General features: G+C 44.0%; 1 protein-coding gene across 2 annotated transcripts in view; it reads left to right on the top strand.

The window, feature by feature from the left end:
- LOC118828062 (solute carrier family 22 member 15-like) overlaps positions 1-22,783 on the top strand; it is a 92,258-nt gene that overhangs the window by 60,589 nt on the left and 8,886 nt on the right. For both annotated transcript variants that reach the window (XM_036734445.1, XM_036734446.1), the window contains exons 8-9: positions 2,353-2,438; positions 10,982-11,090. In XM_036734445.1, the coding sequence (XP_036590340.1) occupies positions 2,353-2,438; positions 10,982-11,090 (195 nt within the window). The remainder of the gene's footprint in view (positions 1-2,352; positions 2,439-10,981; positions 11,091-22,783) is intronic.

Genomic DNA, 22,783 nt, shown 5'->3' on the forward strand with positions numbered 1-22,783 from the left:
AGACATGTCAACAGAGAGAAAATTAACTTCATGTTGACCAAACAAGGGACTGTTATAAACTTGCTTTGTGTATGTAGGATTGTAAGGTCCTTAAAGAGTCAGCCCACTCAGAAGGTGAGTCACTTGTAAGCCTTTTTATGTGCTAGACTTAGAACTGGCAAATTCTTAATGGCAGTAAGTGCTTGAATGAAGCTAGGATGTGGCTGGCAGTATTTTCTCAATGGATTTAGGTAAAGCCTCCAGGAGCCCAGATTTGGAGGCAGAATGGACCTTAGACATCATCTAATTCAATCTCTACATTTTAGAGAAGAAGAATCTGAGGTACACACAGGTTGAATGAGGTCTCACAGGTAATGAGTGAAAAAGAGCCCAGATTTAAATTCAGGGCCCCTCATTCCAAATTCAGTCCTCCTTCATGGAGTGATTTTGCCAACGTCCAACCATCGGAGCCCAGAATCTACCACAGGCCTTCTGACTCTTACTTCCTGCACGGCCATTAACATCAAGCAGATACTTTTTAGCTGTGGGACCTTTGGCTAATCACTTACCCTCTCTCAGGCTTTTTCCTCATCTGCAATACAGGGATCATAATTGTGGCAGTCACAGTGTGGTTGTGAGGCTTGAATGAGATAATGTATATACAGGGTTTTGCAGGTCTTTGAATGCCTTATAAAGTGTCAGTCGGTCACTAAGTATTTATTAAGCACCTACTGTGATCTAGGTTCTGTGGTAGGAATTAGGGATACAAAGAAAAAAAATGAAAGTCTGCCCTCAAGGAGTTTACATTCTCCCAGGGGAGACAATGTATACAGTATAAATACATGTATTACAAAATAGATAGAGGACAATGGGAGGGAGGACTGGAAAGCACTAGCAGCTGGAGGACTTTTTAGGGGTATCATGTAAAAAAAATGTCACTTTAAGGAACATAGCGATTCTAAGGTGAGGAGGGAGCGCATTCCAGGCATGGGGACTGAAAGGGCAAAGGCATTGAGGTGGGAGATGGAGGGTTGTGTGTGAGGAACAATAAAAAGTTGAGTCATCCAAACTGTAGAGTTTGTGAAGAAGAATAATATATATAACAAGATTTAATAATAATTGTGGGCATTAGAGAGAAATAAAACATTTTCCAGGCATTTTGCTCATTATTATCAGTCAGTTTTGCCTTCCTATTATAAAATAGGAAAAAAGAGTAGAAATGCTCTCCACACTCTATTTTTTCTTTTTTACAAGACAAACTGTTTCCAGAATACCCTTTCCTGACTCTTCTGGAATGTGTCAGACTCGTGGAGTATTCGTTAATTCTGGGAATTAGCGAAATTAAGCTTCTTGGAAATTGACCACTTCTTCCATGTGCAGCATTTCAACTGTGCTGGGCGAAAGGATGGGGAAGAAGCATTGTTTCCAGACCAGTCTCAGTGAGATCTCATTGGGATTTGGTGAAAGCATTCTGGCCTTTGAAAAGACTGTCTTTTTATCATGAATTTTGGCTGTCCTTTCTTCTTTTAGCCCAACCCCCTTCCTTTACAAACAGAGGAAACCGAGACCCAGAGGAGTTCCCTGATTTATTTAAGGGCAAACAGGAGAGAAGTGGAAAGGCTGGAATTGAAACCAAGGTCCTCCAACCCCTAAACCTGGGGTCTTTGCATTGAAACTGTCCTATACACTGCATGCAGCGCACTGCCCCCACCAGCTTTTTACAAGTTCTAGAAGATTCTAGATTCCGGATTCTTTCCTCTACTCTCCATTGTCTTTTAAAACTTCTCATAGGATTAAGAACTAGAAGGGACTCCAAAGATAAAGATCATTTAGTTTGATTTCCTGATTTGATGAAAAGGAAATTGAAGTCCAGAAATGGGAAGCAAGTCAAGGATGTTACAGATGAGGAAACTGAGACTTAGAATAGTTAACTCATTTGGCCAAAATCACACAGATGAGAAGGACTGGAGGCAAGAGTGGCACCCTGGTCTTCGTGCTCTGAATCCAGCTCTCCACGGTACCACCCCTCTTTTTTGTCCCTGGATAACAACATTTTGAGCTTGGTAGGAGATACTCTCATTTGCCTGAGAAGCAGGTTTCTCATTTTATCAAGAGACTGGAGCAGTTGAAGCCCCGGCCAATTTGCTGTTAGCATGCATGCTCAGTTCTTTCGGGGCAAGATTTTAATCCTCTGTCGGTCTGAGTTATTTGCATCTTGCCCAGGTGGTACACAGTAGGATCCCTGCGCTTGATGGACGGCTTTCCTTGGCTCAGCCAAGAATTCACTGACGTTATTTACTTGTGGAAAGGAAGGCAGCCGCCATGTGAAGTGTGCCATCTGCCATGTCTGACCTTGTGTGCTTTTCCTTCTAGGGCAGGGAGACGGAAAACCACCTCTGCTTTTCTGATTTTTGCAGGATTTGCCTGCATCTTGAGCATGTTCTTAAGTGAACGTCCAGGTAAGTACAAATTATGGAATGTATCAAAACCTGTTGCTATGGGAGGAATCAGATCATCTACTCATAAATTCTCAGGATTCTGAAAAAAAAATCCTCTAGGAACATGAGGGGGAGGTGCAGAAAATATCGATGGTGTTCATTGACTTGGTGATTTCAAAATTTATAACAAGTTTTTTATAATCCTTTGAAACAGACTAATTTTAGTGTGGAGCCAGCCACCAAGCATTTATTAACTACTTACTGCATACATGCAACAGGTCAATCTTTGTTTCTTAAAAAGACCTTTGATTTCATTGGTGTAGCAAAGTCCTGGTGAAACTCTCTCAACTCATGAAGATTAATGCCCACTCAACAACTTAGAGGCTGACTATGGCGCTGCCAATTAAGTGACTTCTTGCCCAGGGTGACACAGACAGTATGAGAATTTGAACCCAGGTTTTCCTGATTCTAGTGCCAGCTCTCCGACCATTAAGCTATGCTGTTTCTCACCTCTTGATTATTCCTGTTAATAGAGGGGAGTTGTTAATAAGAGTAAGCAAACAGGAAATAATCCAAATACTTTAGTATTTGCCACTCTGTGGAATATATTCCTAGAATTTAAATTCCTTGAGAGTAAAGATTGTTCTTTGTCTTCACACCCCAGCACCACCTAACATGGTGCCTGGGTATCTAGTAGGAACTCATAATTGCTTGTTGATAGATTGATATCCACATTGATATTTGAATGGAAATTCATGGCATTTCCTATTAAATTATGGAATCTCACTGCCTGACTCAGGAGAACCTATGAAGTCATTATCGTTTTTAATCTTGTCCTTGCCTCACTGCTATTGTAGGTCCTTGTTATACCTTCTTCTGTGACTGCATTACCTGTTAGACAGATGCCTACAAATATTCCTTCCTCTTCTCTTTCCTAATTCATTTCTTTGCCTCTCTCTTCCACCCCTTCCCAGTTCCTCCCTTTCTTCTCTTTTCTCTCCCTGGCCTCTGTTCATTTCAACGCGATAAGTATTTGTTGAGTGTCTGCCCAGCTCTGAGCCAGACCCTGTGGAGGATGGGAGAAGGCAGCATGTTACCAGGGAGAGAGCAGCAGACCCCAGGTTACACTGTTGCTATAGCTTCAGCTCTCTGTTTGGCTGGTTGGCAAGCTCTGGCTTCCACTGAGGAAGCTTCCTCCTGCAGCCGTCCCCCACCCCCGCTTGTTGCCTGGGAAGGGCTATAGCTTCAGCTCTCTGTTTGGCTGGTTGGCAAGCTCTGGCTTCCACTGAGGAAGCTTCCTCCTGCAGCCGTCCCCCACCCCCACTTTTGTCTCTTGTCTCATTTCTTCTCAGTGAGAATGAGGCTCCGGCTGTTATGTGCTTATCCAATCAGTCTATTCTGCGCCTGCACCATCAGTTGCTGGGCCTACTAGATAGTTACTTCTGTGTATTTCTCATCTCCCCCAGCTAGGATCATAGGACCATGGAGGTGGAAGGAGGGATCTCAAAGGCCATTTAGTCAAACCCCTTCATTTTTCAGAGAAGTAAATTGCTCATGGGGATAAAGCAACTTGTCCAGGGTCAAGCCACAGAAAAATTAGAACCAGTCCTCTGACTCCGGACTCTGCCCTCTTTCCTAGCTGTACTCAGCTTTTGGAAAGAGGCTTTCTCTTCATAGGAAGGGACCACTAAATAGTTGATGAAGGAATGACAATATCCCTGTGAAGTTTAACACAAGACTTGCCTTGGTGGATAATCTACCCTGTAATCTAGGTCGAATTTTGTGGTATTTAGTCCATGGAAAAATGTTAGAATCCGAGGAAGAGCATAGCATGTGTTTTACGTATCTATGCATCTTCCTTAGAGCCTAGCCTGGTGCACTGCACATAGTAGACCCATAGTAAATGCTTGTTAAATTAATAGAATGAATCACTTTTTTAAAAACCTGATTTTCAAATGTTAACTTTCTTAGTGCTTAGCAAGATATTCATTTAAGAAGTTTCTGGTGCTTTTGGAGCCGGAGCTGGGTCTTGCCATCACTGGTCTTGCCCATATCAACATTTTCAGATGAGCCCATGCATGTATGAGGAGTATTGTTGCACCGGAGAGAAATACTGGCTTTGGAGTCAGAGGCCCTCTGTTAGGTTTTGGGCTTTGTTACTCATTACTTATTGTGCTTCAGCGTCCTGGTCTATAAAACAAGAGAACTGGACTAAACAAACCCTAAGGTCCCTTCGTGGTACAAGTAAGTAAATGGAGCCCCATAGGGTGGAAGTGACCAGCCCAAGGTCACACAGGTAACTTAGAAGGAGACTCAGGATTTGAACCTAGATCCCTGACTCCCAAGCCAGTCCTCTCCACTGCCGCACGTGGTTTCTTGTAATATTGGTTGCTTTTATCGCATCTTTTTCTTTTAGCTTTGGTTCTTATTGGGTAGTTTCTCTGGTTGATGGTTTTCTAAAAACATCATAATTTTTTGCTGTTGTGGCAATGACAACTCAGAGCTGACTTGGCTGTTCCATTGTTAAGACCTTTCAAAGAGGGCTGATTGAATATCTGTCCGCAGGCCAGGACCTACTAGGAGCTGATAACTGACGTTAATGTAGCACTTTGTTTACGAAGTGTTCTGCTAACAGACGGGATCTCGTCTGATCCTCACAGTGATCTTGTGAGGCGGGTGGTCTTGGTGTCTTCATTCTACAGATGAGAAAACTGAGGCTGTGAGAGATTAAATAAAAGATTGTATACGTTTATTACTAGAACTAATATGTCCATTGGCCCTGCTATAATGAAAATGGGGCAGCTGGGTGGCTCCATAGGGCCCAGAGCGCTGGGTCTAGAGTCAGGAAGGTCTGAGTTCAAATGTGGCCTCAGACGGTTACTAGTTGTGTGACCCTGGGCAAGTCACTTACCCCTGTTTGCCTCATCTGTAAAATGAGCTGGAGAAGGAAATAGCAAACCACTCCAGTATCTTTGCCAAGAAAGCCTCAAATGGGGTCACAAAGAACTGGAGATGACTGAAAAATAAATAGTGAGGGTAAGGGTGTGAGTCATGGTATAATGGAAGAATGATGAATTTATAGTCCAAGGCCCTGACTTCAATTCCCAGCTCTGCTACTGATTACCTTTGTGTTCTTGGATAAGCTATTTCCCCTCTTTGGTTCTCATTTTCTTCACCTGTAAAATGGATCTGGAGTAGATGATCTCTAAGGTATACTCAGATTTGTATTGTAAGCTCCTGAAGGACAGGGATTGTTCTGTTTTTTTTTTCAATCTTTGTAGCCCCCACACCTAACACAATCACCTGGCACTCTTAACTTGAATTTAAACCCCATATTGACCAGAGAAACTTATGTTTTAGTTGTTCCCAGCAGAGAATAAGAGCTCAGGCAAAGCTGCCAAGCTATATGGAAACCTACTTTGCTTCTAGGTTCATTTCATGGTGAGGAGACCTTGCTGAGGTAACATGTGAGTCATTTTCCATCAGGCCAGGACTAGAATTGTTCTTTGGCCCAGAAAGATATGAGTCAGTCTGAAAGTGACTCAGTTCTCAGCATGATGCAGGGTGACTCATATCCCTCCATGATATAATGTTTGTTCCTTGTACGGCTGATCTCCTGGCTGTTCTGTTGTGCTGGAAGGCTGGCTTTTTTTTTTTTTAAAGAAGAAAAAGATACTCTTATAGAATAATCTAAAATCTTCCCAGGAATGTAGGATGAGAATGATACAAACAAACAAACAAACAAAAAAGGTTTACAATGGTCTGACAGGAATCACCGAGTTTTAAAAGCATGTCTTGTCATTCCCATTTCTGAGAATTCCTAATTTCCAGGCAGCCCAACTTTGGCATGGCACAGAAGCAAAATGGGCATACTGAGCATCCAAGTCATTGGAGGATGTCCCACTAGTAAGAAGTAGCCCCATGACCACAGAGGTGGCAGCCAATGTTCAGAGTAAACAATTCAGGATTTGGCGTTCCTCTCCAGGTCCATCAATTCAAGTATAGAAATACAGCATTTAGTTGGAAAATTACTTTTGTTTTCATAGTGTGGAGGATTTCAAAAGCAAAAACAAAGCCCCCTTTTCAACCATGTCCTAACAATTTATTGTTCACCGGCCAAATGTAAATGAATTTCCATTTTCTTAATCTTGTGATATGGCTGTGTTTGCGTGTCAGATTTGGGGAGTCCACGTGTAGTGAAATGTCCTGGGCTAAGCGGCAGAGATCTGTACAAGCATCTTGGTTCTGCCCCTTGCTAGCTGTGTGACCTTGGGGAAGGCCCTGGAGCGCTCTGAACGTCAGTCTCTAAAATGAGGGGATTGTATTAGCTGAGTCCAAGGTTCTGTCCTGCTCTTGAGGTATGATGCTGAGTGGTCTTGTTTCATTTCTGTTTTGTATCCTCAGCGCCTAGAACAACACTTGGTGTGTAGAATGCTTAATAAATGCCTGTTGATTGATTGATCTTATGATGCGCACTGAAGAAAGCAAGGCTGGAATGGGAATCCCGGGGCCAGAACCAGTACCTGGGAATGAGCTGGAGCAGAGACTGGGTGTTCTTAAAGGAGCTGATGATATAAGATCATATTTCTAGATGTAGAAGGGACCTTAGTGGCCTTCAGTCCACTCTTCTCATTTTTCAGATGAAGAAGTTGAGTTGGTTACTTTCTACCCATCACACTGTCTTGACCGTAGTTTCCTCTAATCTTCCCACTCTTTGCCGCAAGGTTATCAACACTAAAGCTTAAGGGTGAGGAAACCTGAAAATAGACCCAGAGGCAAATCCCAGTGTGACCGCCATCTTGGTATTTTGCACCTGTTGGTGCACACTGGAAAAAAGTTTTGGTGCAATGCAGTGATACTTTTGTGATTCTGATCATCTGAATGGGAGGGGCTGGCCCTCTATTGCTGAAAAGATGGCAGATTTCTGTTCTTTTTTTAACTTTTTTGGAAAACATTTAGGAGGCAGCCAAGTGCCACAGGGGATAGAGCACTGGGCCTGGATTCAGGGAGACATGAGTTCAACTTGAGCCTCAGACACTTAGGAGTTTTGTAATCTGGGGCAAGTCACTTGGCCTTTGTTTACCTTAGTTTCTTCACCTGGAAAATGGGAACAATGGTAATGCCTACCTCTTAGGGCTGTCGCATAGTAGGTGCTATGTAAATTTGTTGTTATTCAGCGGTTTTCAGTTGTGTCTGACTCTTTGTGACCTCATTTGGGGTTTTCTTGGCAAAGATGCTGGTGTGGATTGCCGTTTTTCTCCAGCTCATTTTACAGATGAAGAAAGTGAGGCACATAGGGCTAAGTGACTTGACCAGGGTCACACAGCTAGTAAGTGTCTGAGGTCAGGTCTTCCTAACTCCAGATCCAATGCTCTTCGCACTATGGCACCACCTAGCTTCCTAAACTATGTAGCTGACGATGATGATGATGATTGGAGATGATGATGATGATGATGATTGCATGGAGCCTTTCAGGGTTTCCAGCAATGTTCATGAAGGCCAGCTCTTGGTGCAAAGTTTTCATGGGGCCCATAGGAGCAGGCATTGGTTAAATAGGACTGACCTGCCTATTCAGATACTCCCTTAGAGACTTCCAATTCTGAGCGGTTGATCCTTGAGGCACCTTGCATGGTTAATTGTGTCTAACTCTTAAATAAAATTCATTTAAAATCATTTTCATTTTTATAGAGTATTTACCCACATGCTTTCTCCTCACATCTGATCTCAGTCTTCCCCCTGAGGGAAAAAACAATCAAGAAAATATTTTCCTAATTCTTCCTCTCCACCCTGAAGGCTTCCTCCCACCCTCACCAGTGACTGGGCTTCTGGGAGATCTGAGTACATCAGTTCTTTTCACAGCAAGAGGCAAAGGTTTTCCTTAGGAAACAGGGTCTGTACAAAGTAGAATGTGGTTTGTCCTTCACCCATTCAATATTTATTTGCTAGGGCAGACAAAGGTTTAAATTAAATATGTAGCAAGCAGCAACTGGCCACTTGCCATGGCCTAAGACAGAAGGAGAGGAGAATGAATCACCACTCACTCATTTACTCTTGCCCAGCTGCATATCTCCACCCTTCCTTCTTATCTGTCTCCTTCTCATCTCCCTTGGGAAGTTTCCCAGAGCTTTGGGCTGGCAGTAAATTCTGGTAACTGCTGCAGGTTTGACCAAGAAACAAAGCACCCTCATCCCCTTTGGAGGCTTCAGCAGCTGCTTGCTTCTTCTTAGCCCAGGGCCAAAATGGCAAAGACTGAAACTGGAAAGGGAGTCCTGCATAGTAGTGTTGCCTTGCACTGAGAGGCTTGCACTTCCTCCTGCTTCTTTCCTCCTCCTTTCTCTCTTAAAAAAAAACCAACAAAACAACCAGACTGAAACACACTAAATCTTCACAAGCCGAGCTCCAAGAAAATGATTGAAACCTTTCTACTGTGATCCAAGGGCAGAGCTGAGCCCATCTGCTTGCACTTCTCCCAAACTCTCCCAATTTTAGAACATAAATTTTGGTGATTGGAGGTGGAGAGTGTCTTAAAAAATATGGTATATGCCTAAGGACCAGGAAAATCTGTGTTCAAGATCAGCCTCATTCTGGCTATAGTCCTTAGTCACTCAACTTCTTAAGACTCTAAATGGAAGAGAAAGTGTTGACCCACATTGGGAAAGGGAGTTTCCTCATCTCAAGGTCCCTATATTAATGAAACCACAGGTCCAGATCCTATCTCCTATCCCTGACCTACATAGAAGGCTGTCCACCAGGGACTGGATATTTCCAGTCATAGAAGCTCAATGAAACCCTCTCCTGGGTTGTGGAGTAGGTTGTAATCTGCATGAGTGGGGGGAATAGTGATACTTATGAGATCATAAATCCTTGAAATATCAAAGTATTGTGATGTGATCTCCCTCTGTTGGATTAGGTTTGATGCTCTAGGCTTTGGGGTTTAAGACTCCACCTACAGTGTCATGTCCTAAAAGCCATTAGCATCTTCACGCAGAATGGTACTAGGTGCCATGAACTTTACAAGTTCCCAAGGGAATGGAAAGAGGGCTAGATTTGGAGCCTGGGTTCAAATCCTGGCTTTGACAATCATTATTTGTGTGACCTTCGGTAAAACATCTTACCTATTTGAGCTTCATTTCCTCATTAAAGAAGTGAAGAGGTTGGAGTGGATGGCCTCAATTCCTCTTCCAGCTTTAAATCAATGAATCTTGAAGCCCTAGAGCATTGCTGAAGGTCTGATTCTTGGCTTCCCCATTATATTGGTAGCTCATCAAGAGTAGGTTGTGGGTTGGATATTTCTAACATGACCTCTATAGGCTGTTCACACGGCAGGAGCTGAAGAAATGTTGATTGAATGATTTCATTGAATTACACTATCTGCATCTAGGAAACTGTAATACTTTTAATGATCCTAAGCTATTCCCCAGTATACAGAGCTGGATTTAGACACAGCAGGTCTCCAGGAGGTGTATGATTGAGATTCTGGAACATGTGGCTTTCCAAGGAATACAAAGGAGAGGACAATAAAGAGATGCTTGGTAGCACAGGCAGAATCCAGCACATTTTCAATGACGACCTACATGTGAGAAGTAACCTAAGAGGTATCAAGGAGGAAATGTATGAATCGAAAAAGATGTGGACTGGTCACATGGCAAGAACAAAGGATAGTGGGTAGGCAGTCTGAGTGCATCACTTATACCCATAAAATGGAAGAAGACCTATGGAGAGACTGGTAGCATTTCGGACATCTCCTTGAGGGTGGATCTGTAGAAGAGTAGAAGCAAGAGTGACACAGGGTGAGATGGGCCATAATTTGTACTATTGGATGGAGTAGCATCATTGTTGACCTCATGAATCCACGGACACATTAAAAGACATTGAGGAAGAAGGAGGATGTAATATCATATCACAATAAACATTGGTAGGTTGTATCTCCCAAGAAATCAGCTTTCAGTATCTATTGAAAAGAACTTTGCAAACTTTAAAGTGCTCAGTAAATGTCAGCTGTTAGTGGTGGCTGTGCTCTGGAAGGCATGTAGTGGTAGTAATGGCTCTTCCTTCAATCCTTCAAGGACCTGGAATGTTGTGGGTCTGGACACTCCTTCCATCAACATAAATTCTGGGCAAGTAGGTGGCACAGTGGATAGAGTATGGAATTTGGAGCCAGGAAGTTGTTCAGTTGTCTAGTTGTATCCTACTCTTTGTGACCTGTGGACTGTACCGTCTACGGGGTTTCCTTGGCAAAGATATTGGAGTGGTTTTTCATTTCCTTCTCTAGTGGATTAAGGCAAACAGAGGTTAAGTGACTTGCCCAGGATCACACTTTCTTAAAGCTAGACAATCAACAAGACAATATATAAAGTTGTGATAGGTAGCCTTGGCCCATTTCCAAGGGGTTAATGCTTTCGGTGACAACTGAGCAATCGGGGTCATTGGAGCTGGCTCTAGCCCCATTCTTTTTGAGGTTTAATCTCCTGAGAACAACAACCTCAGCCTGACTTAGCTCTCTAGTTAAAGCACCATCCATTTCAGTCCTGATAGAAATCATCCTTCCTTTAATCTTTCCATAGGTTTATTTTGGAATCCCATGCTGCTGTCCTTGAGCGGAAAACTGGCTATAAGCGCTGCCTTCAACACGGTCTACATCTACACCTCAGAACTTTACCCTACAGTAGTAAGGTAGTCATGCTTATCATAACGAGTGTATTCAAACCTCACCGTAATTTCAGTGTGTGATAACTAAATGTGAAAGACTGAGCCATTTATATTGCTGGTAGCGTGGTGCATGATCTATCGTTTATAGTCTATAGTCTTCTCCTTTTGGAGAATTAGATCCTTTTCCTGTACTCAGAAAGTCTCCTGGATCCATGTGGGCATTCCCTCCAAGAGTGCAGATCCCAACCCATCCCTGCTTGATTCTTGACTGTGCCCTGCCATAGTTGACCGCTAGGCGTCTGCCCAATGCACTGGAAGCCTTTTGTGATTTCTCCTGACGTTGTGTGGGTACCACTGGTGCACACAGACAGTGATTATCCCTTCTCCCTGACACATGACAAGCCTCCTTGATGACATCCTTTACTATGCATCTCCTTGGTAAAGGTCCATTTAAAAGATACTGCTATTTGATTGGTATTATAGTATAGCTGTGAGATGTGGAACCCTACTGCCTCCTAAAAATTAGAGACAGCTACATGGTGCAGTGGATAAAATGCTTTATCTGGGGTCAGGAAGACCTAAGTTAACATACTAGGTTGTGACTAGACTCTGGGCAAGTCCCTTAATTGCTCTCTGCCTCAGTTTCCTCAGCTGTACAATGGGGATCCAAACAGCACCTACCTCTAAGGGTTGCTTTGAGGATCAAATGGGATAATATTTGTAAAGTGCTTAGCACATAGTAGGTGCTCCTTTTTTTGTTTCCTAAAAATTGAAAATTAGTATTTCTCAAAAGACCATGAAGAAATGCATGATGGTAGTGAATAGGCTGCAAGACTTTATAAACAAGGAACTACATCCAGAACACTTAAATATATTTGCCAAAGCAGGTTTTATGTGGGATAAAGGAAGTCTGATTCCCCCTCAACAAATTTTAGTATGCTAAGATGTTAGCCTTATACCTTCACCTTCAGAGAGACAGAATACTGAAGACAATCAATAGAGGGGAAAAAAAGAAAAAAGAAAATCAATTGAAAAATCAAAGTAGTAGCAATGACATTTATGTAGCACCTACTGTGTGTCAGGTACTGTGCTAGGCACTCTACGATCATTATTGTCAACAGTGACAATAATCGAAGGATGATAGAAGGGACCTCAGAGAGACTCAACACCAACCCCGTCACATTAGAGATAAGACTCCTCTTCATGAGTTCAAATCTGGCCTCAGACACTTACTAGCTGTGTGACCCTGGGCAAGTCACTTCACCCTGTTTGCCTCAGTTTCTTCATCTGTAAAATGAGCTGGAGAAGGAAATGACAAATCACTCCAGTATCTCTGTCAAGAAAACCCCAAATGGGGTCAGGAAGAGTTGGATGCGATTGGAACGACTCAATGATATCAAACCTGTATAAGCAAGGGAAAGTCACTTAACCTCCCTGGATCTCATCTCCTGATCTGTAAAATGAGGATGTGTAAGATGCCCTCTGAGCAACCTTCCACCTTCAGATCTATGACTTATTGTCCTATTTGGGTGATGTTGGGCAAATAACTTATACTTCCTCGGTTTACTCATCTGTAGAATGAGGGGGTTGATAAGATACCTAGGTCTATGATCCTGTGACTAGCAGGGCTTGGATCTGAACCTGGGTCTTCTGACCCTAAATTCAGCTCTCTACTGCATTGTACCCCACTCCTCCCTTCCCATCCTCCTTCTGAGCTATTAATCGCAAATTTATGGTGTATTTTTGGTGAAATGAGTATAGTGTTATAATGTAATCACAATATCTTAAAATTGGAAGTGAGCTTTGCTGTCCTTAACATAAATCTTTACCTTAGTATAGCACCTGGCATACAGCAAGTGCTTAATAAATGCTTGTTGACTGACTGTCTAGCAAAGAATTTCTTTTACATCCTTCCCATTAAGTGCTTATCCATCCCCAGCTTCCAGACCTCCACTGAGAGGGAATTTGCTCCTTCCCCAGGCAACCATTCCATTTTTAAAAAGTTCTAAGGATTAAAAAGTGTTTCCTTATAAAGTATGCCTCTGTGCAACTTATATCCATTGCTTCAGCCCCCACCCCCACCCCTTCTGTTGGCTCCAGCAGTGGATGGCTCCCATTCAGGGATGACAGGTGGTAGGGAAGTATGGGAGGGGATGGGAGGAGGGCCAGTAAACTGATAAACCAGCAGAGTATGGGAGTCAGCATGATATGGGAGGAGCAATAGACTGGTGGCTGAGACCGCTTTGGTATTCTCCTAGCTGGGGACCAGAGCAAGCCACTTCAGCAGAGTTTCCTTATCTGGACGATAATAACAATGTAGCCTACAGGTTACCTACCTTGCAGGGGTACATTGTAAATTTAAGTTGCTTGGTTAAGAGGGCTGTGGGTATCATTGTTCCAACCCCTGGGAACAGGAGACTGTATGGAGTTCACAGGTTTCTCCCTTGAAGATTATCCCATGAAACAATGGATTCCATTCAAATAAACCACAGGGCATGGGGAAAGTAATGCATGAGGGCCCTGTGAGCAAAGGAAACAGGTATTTGGAAAGTCGGATGGACGCCAGAGGGCCTCCAGCTCCCCACGTCGGGCTCCGCCTCCCTGCCCAGTCGTGTAGGCCAAATGTCTTTATGTAATAAGCCGTGAGTGTCACACAGAATGTAGGAACTAGATGCCAAGAGCCAACACTCAAAAGGAAAGACTTCTAGCTTCCAAGGTGCAGTTTATTTGCTGGAAAATGTGGTAATTTAATTTTCTTCCTCTAATACAGGTCTGGGGTCCCTGAATTTACACATTTGATAACTATATTTGAATCTAATCGGTATCCTTTGTAATCCTGTGTATTTATACAGTTAAAAACATTTTTCTGCAAAGGAGCCCTAGGCTCTCCCAGATTGCCCATAGGGACAAGGACAAGGACACTAAAAAGGCCCAAGAAACCCAGTTTTATGGAGTTACACAATTTAAATGAAATAGTAATCGACGAGCATCTGCTAGCCCCAAGTGCCACACATTGTGCTAGGCTCTTGGGATGTAAAGGTAAAAGTTCAACAGTCCCTAATTTCAAGGAGATCATTGTTCTCGTTCAGTTGTTTTCAGTCACGTCCGACTCCCCGAGACCCTGTTTGGGGTTTTCTTGGTAGAGATACTGGAGTGATTTTGCCACTTCCTTCTCCAGGTCATTTGACAGGTGAGGAAACTGAGGGAGAGGTAAGTGACTCACCCAGGGTCACACAGCTAGTCAGTGCCTGAGGCTAGAGTTGAACCATAAAGATGAGTCTTCTTCACTCCAGGACTGGTACTCCATGTACTACGGTACCGCCACATTCACATGTAAATACAAGGAGATGAAGTAGCATGGTATAGTGAAATGAACCCTGGACTTGGAGTCTGAGGATCTCAGTCTAGTTCCTGGATCTGCCAGCTTGTGTGATCTTGGGCGAGTTACTTAACCTCCATAGGCCTCAGTCTCCTCACCTGTAAACTGGGGTGGAGTTAGAGCAGATGGGCTCTGATTCAGCTAGACTCAGCTCTAACATTCAGCGTTAGAGCCTGTGGAATCTCCTTTTCCTCCACTTTGCCATAACTTCGATGCCCGTGGGTCGTGATTTCATGGGTGTGAGTCGTCCCTTCAGGCATCCTGACTGAAGCCCCTCTATCACCTTAGCTGATGTTTGTGTCGCCTTCCCCCCCAAACACATCATTACCTGCCTTCTCAGATGACAGTTCAAAGGCCCTGCCAGGCCTTGCTCTCCACTCCCCATGATCAAACACCACAAGGAGGAATAGGGAAGGGAATAAGCATTTATACGGCACCTACTATGTGCCAGGAGCTTTACAAATATTATCTTGTTTGATCTTCACAACAATCCTGGGAAGTAGGTTCTGTTATGCCCATTTTACAGCTGCTAAGTGTCTGAAGCTAGATCTACTGCATCACCTAGTTACCCCAAGAAAGCTAAGGAGAACTTCAGTGGAATATTTGAACAAGTATGTTTAATAAACATTTGTCAAATTATAAAATGAATGTGTCCTAGTCCCATCCCCCTGTTTAATATTATTGCTAAAAATAATTTGTCTCGATGGCTTTTGTTTTTACATCGTAGTTACTTCAGGGAATACCCTGCCCTGACCCCGCTCCCAATATTGGATCCTCCGTAATAACAAAGAAAACAGTTAAGCAAAAATACTCCATGTAGTGGTCATGTCTGAGAATGTATACAACATTCTGCTTTGGTGGTCCCCCACCTCTTGCTCAAGAGGAGAGAGGTGTATCTCCTTATCTGTTCTTCAGGACAGTTATCGACTCTTCAGTTGCTGACAGTTTGGCTTCCTTTTTGTAATCTTTCCTTGATGTTGTCGTCTTTATTTACATTGTGCTTTTGGTTCTCTTTATTTCGTGTACCAAGTCATATAAATCTCCCCCAGGTTTCTCCAAATCCCCTCATTGTCCTAATTTTTACTGTACAATAATGTTCCATTACATTCATATCCCACGGGTTTTTTTTTTTTCAGCCATTCCCCAGCAATGGGCGACTTTACTCTAACAAAGAGTGCTACCCTGGGTATTTTGTAATGCATATATTGGCCCTTTGCTTTTTGTCTTTGACCTCATTGTTCTCCTGCCCCTCCCCCCTGTAGTGGGCTTCTTTATGGGATTCAAGCCCACGTCTTCTGATTTCACGTTTAGTGTCCTTTCCCTTACATCATAGGTCTCAAATGTTTATTGAAGCAATCAGTTACCTAGGAGCTTGGCATTTTCGGCTTTGAGGTAAAGGAGAACAGAGAAACTTGGCAGGATTCCCTAGGCTATTTAAAATTCCCAAACTCATGTCCATTAATCACTGTCAGTTTATTTATCAAACGATCACTACCTACATTTTCACTTCAGGTCACACCCTGTAACCTCTGGTTATAGAGCATTGTCTTGGGGCACTGAGTTGTTTCTTTCTTTCTTTCCTTCCTTCCTCCTTTCTTTCTTCTTCCTCTTCTTCTTCTCTTCTTCTCTTCTCTCTCTCTCTCTCTCTCTCTCTCTCTCTCTTTCTTTCTCCCTCCCTTCCTTCCTTCCTTCCTTCCTTCCTTTCTTCCTTTCTGTCTTTCCTTCTTTCTTTCAATGATTTGTCATTTAGAACATTAAAAAAACATGGCTATTGATAGCTTGGATTTCTTTCTCTGAAAACTGCCTTATCAGATCCTTTGACCATTGATCAACTGGGGAATGGCTTCTCTTTTTGTAAGTTTGGATCAGTTCCCTATATATTATACTGAGAGGTTAAATGACATATCTCGGGTTGCTTGGCTAGCATGTGTCGGAGGTAGGACTTAAACTTGAAGTAGCTTGATATAGTAGATATGGCTTTGTACTGGAGTCTGGAAGACCTGGGTTCAAATCCTGCCTTGGATACTTCCTACCTGTGTGACCTCAAGGAAGTCCCTTCATATACCAGTGCCTCAGTCCCCTCAACCGTAAGATGAGGGGATTGGACCCAGTGGCCTCTAAAATACCTTCCTGCTCTAAATCTATGTATGATCCCCTGCTTCTCTGGACTCTTTCCCCACTAGGCCATCCTGTCTCTTTAACATCTTATTAAGCATCTTCTGTGTCCCAGTGAAGCAGGCTGGGGAGAGATACAAATATGAGAAACAACACAATCTCTGTGTTATAATCTACTGGTGGTGGGAAGGTGTGGAGACATGAATGCAGATGACTGTGATCCAGCTGTAATGCTAGAAGGGCAAAGGGGGAGGGGTCCAGATGAAATACTATAAAGAATACAAGGGTGTAGACATCTCTTTAATCTGGGAGGAGTGAGCAAGGATTCAGGGAAGAAGGTAGGACCTGAGCTGGGCTTTGAAGAAGGAGCTGAAAATAGAAACAGTGCCTTCTGGGCATGGCTGAGGAGCTGCCCTATCACACCCAGATGGGAGACGGTAGATATCCCAGTGCTGTGGAGTCTTGGGATGATGGGTCAGGGATCTCTGCTGATTCTTGGGGCCAGTCTGGAGCCTGCTATGAGGAAGGCAGATTAATAAGCATACTCCTTTTGTCTGGTTTAGCTTCTTTTGTGTTACCTGGTGCTTTCAAAACCCAGAACCCTGAAACTCAGACTGTGTATCCTGCCATCCCTCCCTGACTTGCTTGGGAATTTCTGGTTTGGCTTCCATCAATGACATCGCCTCTGGTCCTTTCCAACTCCTTGCCATGTCTGCCTGGCTCCTGGCGGTGTCTTGTTCCGCCGCATTCCTGGCCTCTGCCTCTGCTGGGATTGCCTCACATTCACTGGGCTCTCCAAGTAGGGAAGGGTTCACTCAGCCCCCTGGATCTGGCCCAGGTCCTACCCAGCGCTGAGGATCTAGTAGACCAGTATCATCTTGTCCAGATCCTGGTGAGTCCCCTGCCCCTGGCTCTTGGGGGCAGTCTGGGGAATCCTCCCACAGCATCTGGCAGACATGCAGCCCCAGGACACCACCCTGTGGCAGGAGCAGGGCCACGTTACAGTGTGGAGCATAAGGCTTTGAGCTAGCGCAGAGGCACCCTGATAAACATAGTGCCTGCGTGGCTGCAGGTCTGGCTCTGGCTCTCATTATCAAGGGTGCCCAGGAGGTGCTCTGGTGAGGGAGGGAGGTGAGCATCTTGTACCCATTTGAAATGAAGGTTTGACCTTAATCTTTGGGAGTTCTGCTCTCAGTGCTAGAAGGCCAGGCCTCCAGCTTCAGCTGCCCCCATTTTGGAGGAAACATGCTAGTTATTTAAAGGATTTGAAAGACTGCCATGTAAAAGAGGGCTCATAGCTGGAAAGGATCTGAGAGGCCAGCTGGTCTAACCCTTTCATTTTATGGATGGGGCATTTTTGATAACTGTCTTGCAATCTATTTCATGTATTTAAGACCATGATTCTGAGAAGGGGTCTGTAGACTTCGCCAGACTGTCTAAGGGTACATTCCAAAAATGGTCAAGAACCCCTTGAGTAGAGGATCTCCAAGTTTCCTTCTAGCTTTAGGCTCCTGGTTCTCCTTCACACATCCATGCTTTTTGCAATCTTTTTTCCAAGCTCCAGGTCTGCTTACATACCTCCTCTTCCCCAGCCAGGCACGCTCTCCACAGTAGGGCTACTGTGGGCTCAGAACCGTGCCTCTCAAGTGTGACATTTGTCCAGGTTCTTTCATCATTGGCCCCAGACTCTGGGATTGCTCAATCAAGAGGATTCCAGGACTCAGTGTACCCTCATTACCTGCTTGCCACACAGACCAGGAATCCCCATCTCTTTGCTGACCAATAATTCCCAGTTTACTCATACTCCCTAATTCCAGGTTTCCTTAGGAGCCAAACCCAGCCCTCCAGGGATTTGCCCAGTCACCTACAAGCTCCAAGGATCTGGGCCCAGATGCTCCCTCAACCTCTCCTACATTCCCTCCACTTCCTAGAGTCACTTTTCTCTCCTCACAGACTCTCACGGAAACTTAGTCTCTCTATCTATCCTACCCCACTCTGTACTCCACACCCAAGGGCTGCTTTGCCCAGCCATGCTTTCTCCACCAAATGCCAAGATCAAGAGATTGTCCTGATTGATTCTGAGAGTGGAGGTGGGGCAAGAATGGTGATCAGCAGCTCAGGGCAGCCTCTGGGCGAACAGGTATTATTACTGGTTTGCAACACAAGAGAGATGAAAGAACTGGGGTTCCTAGAACAGTTTGTAGGAGGGAGTTCAAATGCATCTGATATAGCGGAGGGCACCCACAACCCCAAAGACCCTCTAATATTTCCGGGAAATATCAAGATATTTTCTTGGACCACCACTTCTCAGAAGGCTTTCTGGGAATTGAATTAAAAAGTGGGTTTGCCATGGCCCGGTCCTTATTTCCTCACAAAATCTCTTTATCATCTGTGACAGCAGGAGTCCTCTCTGCAGCTGATCCCTCCCTCAAGGTCCTTTGGTACTGTTCATCTTTTTTATAAAAATTCTCCATAGCTGAGACAAGCTGCACATGTAGGAGAAGGAGCTATGGAGGCAGCATTTGATCCATGGGGCCATCATGTCACTCCCTAGCAGTTCAGTAAAATTTAAAAATCAGGGACAAGCTTTTGGACAACATGCTTTGGAGATTCAACCACCCATAGAGAGGTGTGTGTGTGTGTGGGGGGGGGGGGTGCTTTTCTTCAGCCTCTGAGAAGCAGTGGTCCAAGAAAATATCTTAACATTTCCCAGAACTATTAGAAGGTCTTTGGGGTTGGGGGTGCCCTCTACTATATCAGATGCATTTGAACCGCCTCCTACAAACTGTTCCAGGAACCCCAGTTCTCGCCTAACCTTTTATCTCTCTTGTGTTGCAAACCAGTAATAGTGTGATTCCACCATATACCCATCCTAGGCTACTGTTGTCAGTAAGCAGATGTCCAATTATGGGAATAAGTACATTCTCCCACTTATTCCAGGCGCCCATGCAAGCCCTCTTGCATCTGCAGAAGTTTGCAGCTTTGGCACAGGCCCTGGATGAGATCTAGGCCGCCCTGGTTGCCTTCACCTAGGGATTCTCTAGTCTATCAATGTCCTTCCTAACCCTAAGGGATGGTGCCCTTCCAGATTTAATAACCATCCTCTTCTATACTATAGTTCTCATCTTCCATTTTAAACTCAACTCATGCTTTGCATCTCAGCGCCAGCAGGAGACAACTCCCTGTGATAGCCTCCCATTCCCTGCAACCTGAGAGCCCAGCTGAAGATCATGAATCCCCAGGAGACATGTAGTGGATCAGGTCTGGCTGAACTCTCAGGACCTCCCAGCTGACAGCCCTTCCCAGCAGCTAGAAGATGGTACAATACACAGCATTCTTGCCTGTTGTTCTAGCATTTAACAGGGTTGCCTCCAGGCTTCAGCTCTCCTGGTTCTGGTTTGCTTGCCCCAGATTCCACCAGTCCCTGCTCCGCCCTTCACAGCCTGACCTAGAACAGCCTAGCATGGGGAACAAAGCATTGGACTTACTCGGAAGACCTTAGTTCCAATGGGCTTTGTTACTTATGACACACGTGATCTTGGGCAGGGTGTGGAACCATTTAGAAACCATCCCTCAATAGTGTTTCATAAGCAATAGTATTCCTTAACTTTTTTTGACTAGTGCATTTTTAAATCATTAAAAAAATCCAGATCTGAAGTCATAGAATCTAGGATCTAGGATTCTAGAACTAGAAAGTACTTCTATAACGTAAAGTATTTGGAAAATGAGGAAAAATAAGTGCTGAGAAAACTAGGACTGAGAGGTTAAGTCACTCACCTGAGATCACACAGGCAGTAAGTAGCAGAGACGGAATTCGAACCCAAATACATCGTACCACATTGCCTCCCTGAGATTCTGGATTCAAATCCCAGCTCTCCCACTTAAAGGCTGTGTGACTTTGGACATGTCATTTGCCCTGGGAAGACCCCTCGTGAGAAGAATTGGAGTAGAACAGCAAGTCTCAAAGTGTGATCCTGGGGATCCCCAAAGTCAAGATGATTTTTGTAATAGCACTAACATGTTTTAATTTCCTATGTGGTAAAATGTCAGCAGATTTGACCCACATAAACAAAGCCTCTTGTGAGGGTTCTCAATAATTTTTTTAATAGTGTAAAGGGGTCCTGAGGTAAAAAAAAATTTGAGAAGCATTGCACTAGACTTTGGAAGCCCTGAATTCTAAGAGCCCATGACTATGACCTTGGACTGAAGCGAAGGTTAAAGAGAGAGCACAAAGCCTCGGCGCCATCTGGTGTCTGTCTGAAGCTTTGCAGCGACATTGATTTTTGGTCCTTCACTTTCTGCGGCTCAGCTCCTAATATTAAAAGGCCCAGGTTTGATCCTTTTTTCTTTGAACCTTTGGCCATACGATATGTTATTATTTTGGTTTCAGGGTAACTCAGCTGTAACACGGGCCTGTTCAGAAGCATAGAAGGGTCTTATTCCCACTGCAGGCTTTTAGGGAAAAATGTTGGATAAAGAAAGAAATGAGAAACCAACCAAAGCCGAGTCACCATGTGGAGCCAGACCCCAGCCTGTCAGCCCAGTGTTATGTCTTTGGCAGTGGTGCTCAAGGACCATTTCTGGGAAGTTTTTGTGCCAGCTTCCTCCATCCCTGGAGTGTGTCCCTGCCCCCTCTCTCACCTCCTCCCCAGGGCCTTTTTAGATCTTATCTCCCTCTCCTTGCTTTCCAAAATGACTTCGTATTTCAGGTGTATTTTGTGTTTACTTATCTGGGTGTGTGGGTCTTTTGGGAAGCTCCTTGAGACCAGGAACAGTTTCTTTTTTTGTCTTTCTTTGTGTCTCCGGTGTCTAACACAGTGTCTGGAACACTTAATAAATGGCCATTGGGTTGAATTGAAGGGTCTACTCCCCTCTGTCACTCTTAACGGATTAGGGATGTTGCCCAAACTTTGGAGTTTCACCTGATCCATTATGAATTTTCACCAGAAATGTGTTTCAACTTCTGACTCTGGGAATAAACCTAAATTTATTAGCTTCTGTTTAAAGTCTGTGGGGTCACAGGGTTTAAAACTGACATCATCTAGTCCAGGAATTCCTCAACCTGTCTTAAAATTTTTTTCTTCATATTCTGATAACTGTATTTCAATAGAATTGGTTTTCTTTGTAAGCTTATGTAATTCTATGCATTTATAAACACGATTCTGAGAAGGGATCCATAGGTAGCCATAGAATGCCAAAGGGTTCCATGAGATGAAGCAGGCTAACAAAAGGTTAACTCCTGATCTAGTCCCAGTCTCCTCATTTTTTTTGAGGGGGAAAGGCAAGGCAGTTGGGGTTAAGTGACTTGCCCAAGGTCACACAGCTAGCGTGTCAAGCGTCTAAGGCCGGATTTGAACTCAGGTTCTTCTGACTCCAGAGCCGGTGCTCTACTCACTGCACCACCTAGCTGCCCCCTCAGTTTCCTCATTTTTAAGAGGCCCAGAGAGGAAGTTATTAGTTTAAGATCCCACAGGTGGAAAGCAGCAAAGCTGAGATTTGAACTCAGGTCCTCTGATCTATTCTGTCTTCTCAGTACTTCATTTTATTTGCCCCAAGCTTCCCCATCTGGGGGTCAAAGGCTTGAGCCCCTCTGATGTAGGGGACTAATCCGTGTTTGTTCCATGTATACTCTTCGTGACATTTCCTTTTTTTTGTTGTTCAGTCATTCTTCAGTCGTGTCTGACTCTTCCTGACCCCATTTAGGGTTTTCTTGGCAGAGATAATACAGTGGTTTGCCATTTCCTTCTCCAGCTTGTTTTGCAGAGGCAAACTGAGGCAAACAGGGTGAAGTGACTTGCCCAGAGTTACACAGCTAGTAAGGGTCTGAGGCCAGATTTGTAGTTTAGTTCAACTCAATTAACAATGTTTATTTTTTATTATCATTTATTACTGCCAGCGGAACATTACCATCAATTCTAGGAGAGATAGAAAGGCATTCATGGAGCTTAGTCTGTTGGGGGATGGGGCAAGGAAGGACATTCAATTCAGTAAGTGTTTATTAAATGTTTACTACATGCCAAACACTGTGCTAAGGCACTAGGCATAAGAGAAAGACAAAATGAAATGCCTCTGCCCTCAAGGAGCTTATGTGCTCACGGCAATGGCACAACCAGTGACATTCCCATCTTGTCTTTCTGAGTTTTCATCTTTTCTGAATAGACCTCATGTATTCTATAAGTCGTCTTCCAGAGGCAGCTTTATCTCTCCCGTCTCTCACCTTGCT

Source organism: Trichosurus vulpecula, chromosome 8 (assembly GCF_011100635.1).
Source record: "Trichosurus vulpecula isolate mTriVul1 chromosome 8, mTriVul1.pri, whole genome shotgun sequence".
NCBI classification, from domain to species: Eukaryota; Metazoa; Chordata; class Mammalia; order Diprotodontia; family Phalangeridae; genus Trichosurus; species Trichosurus vulpecula.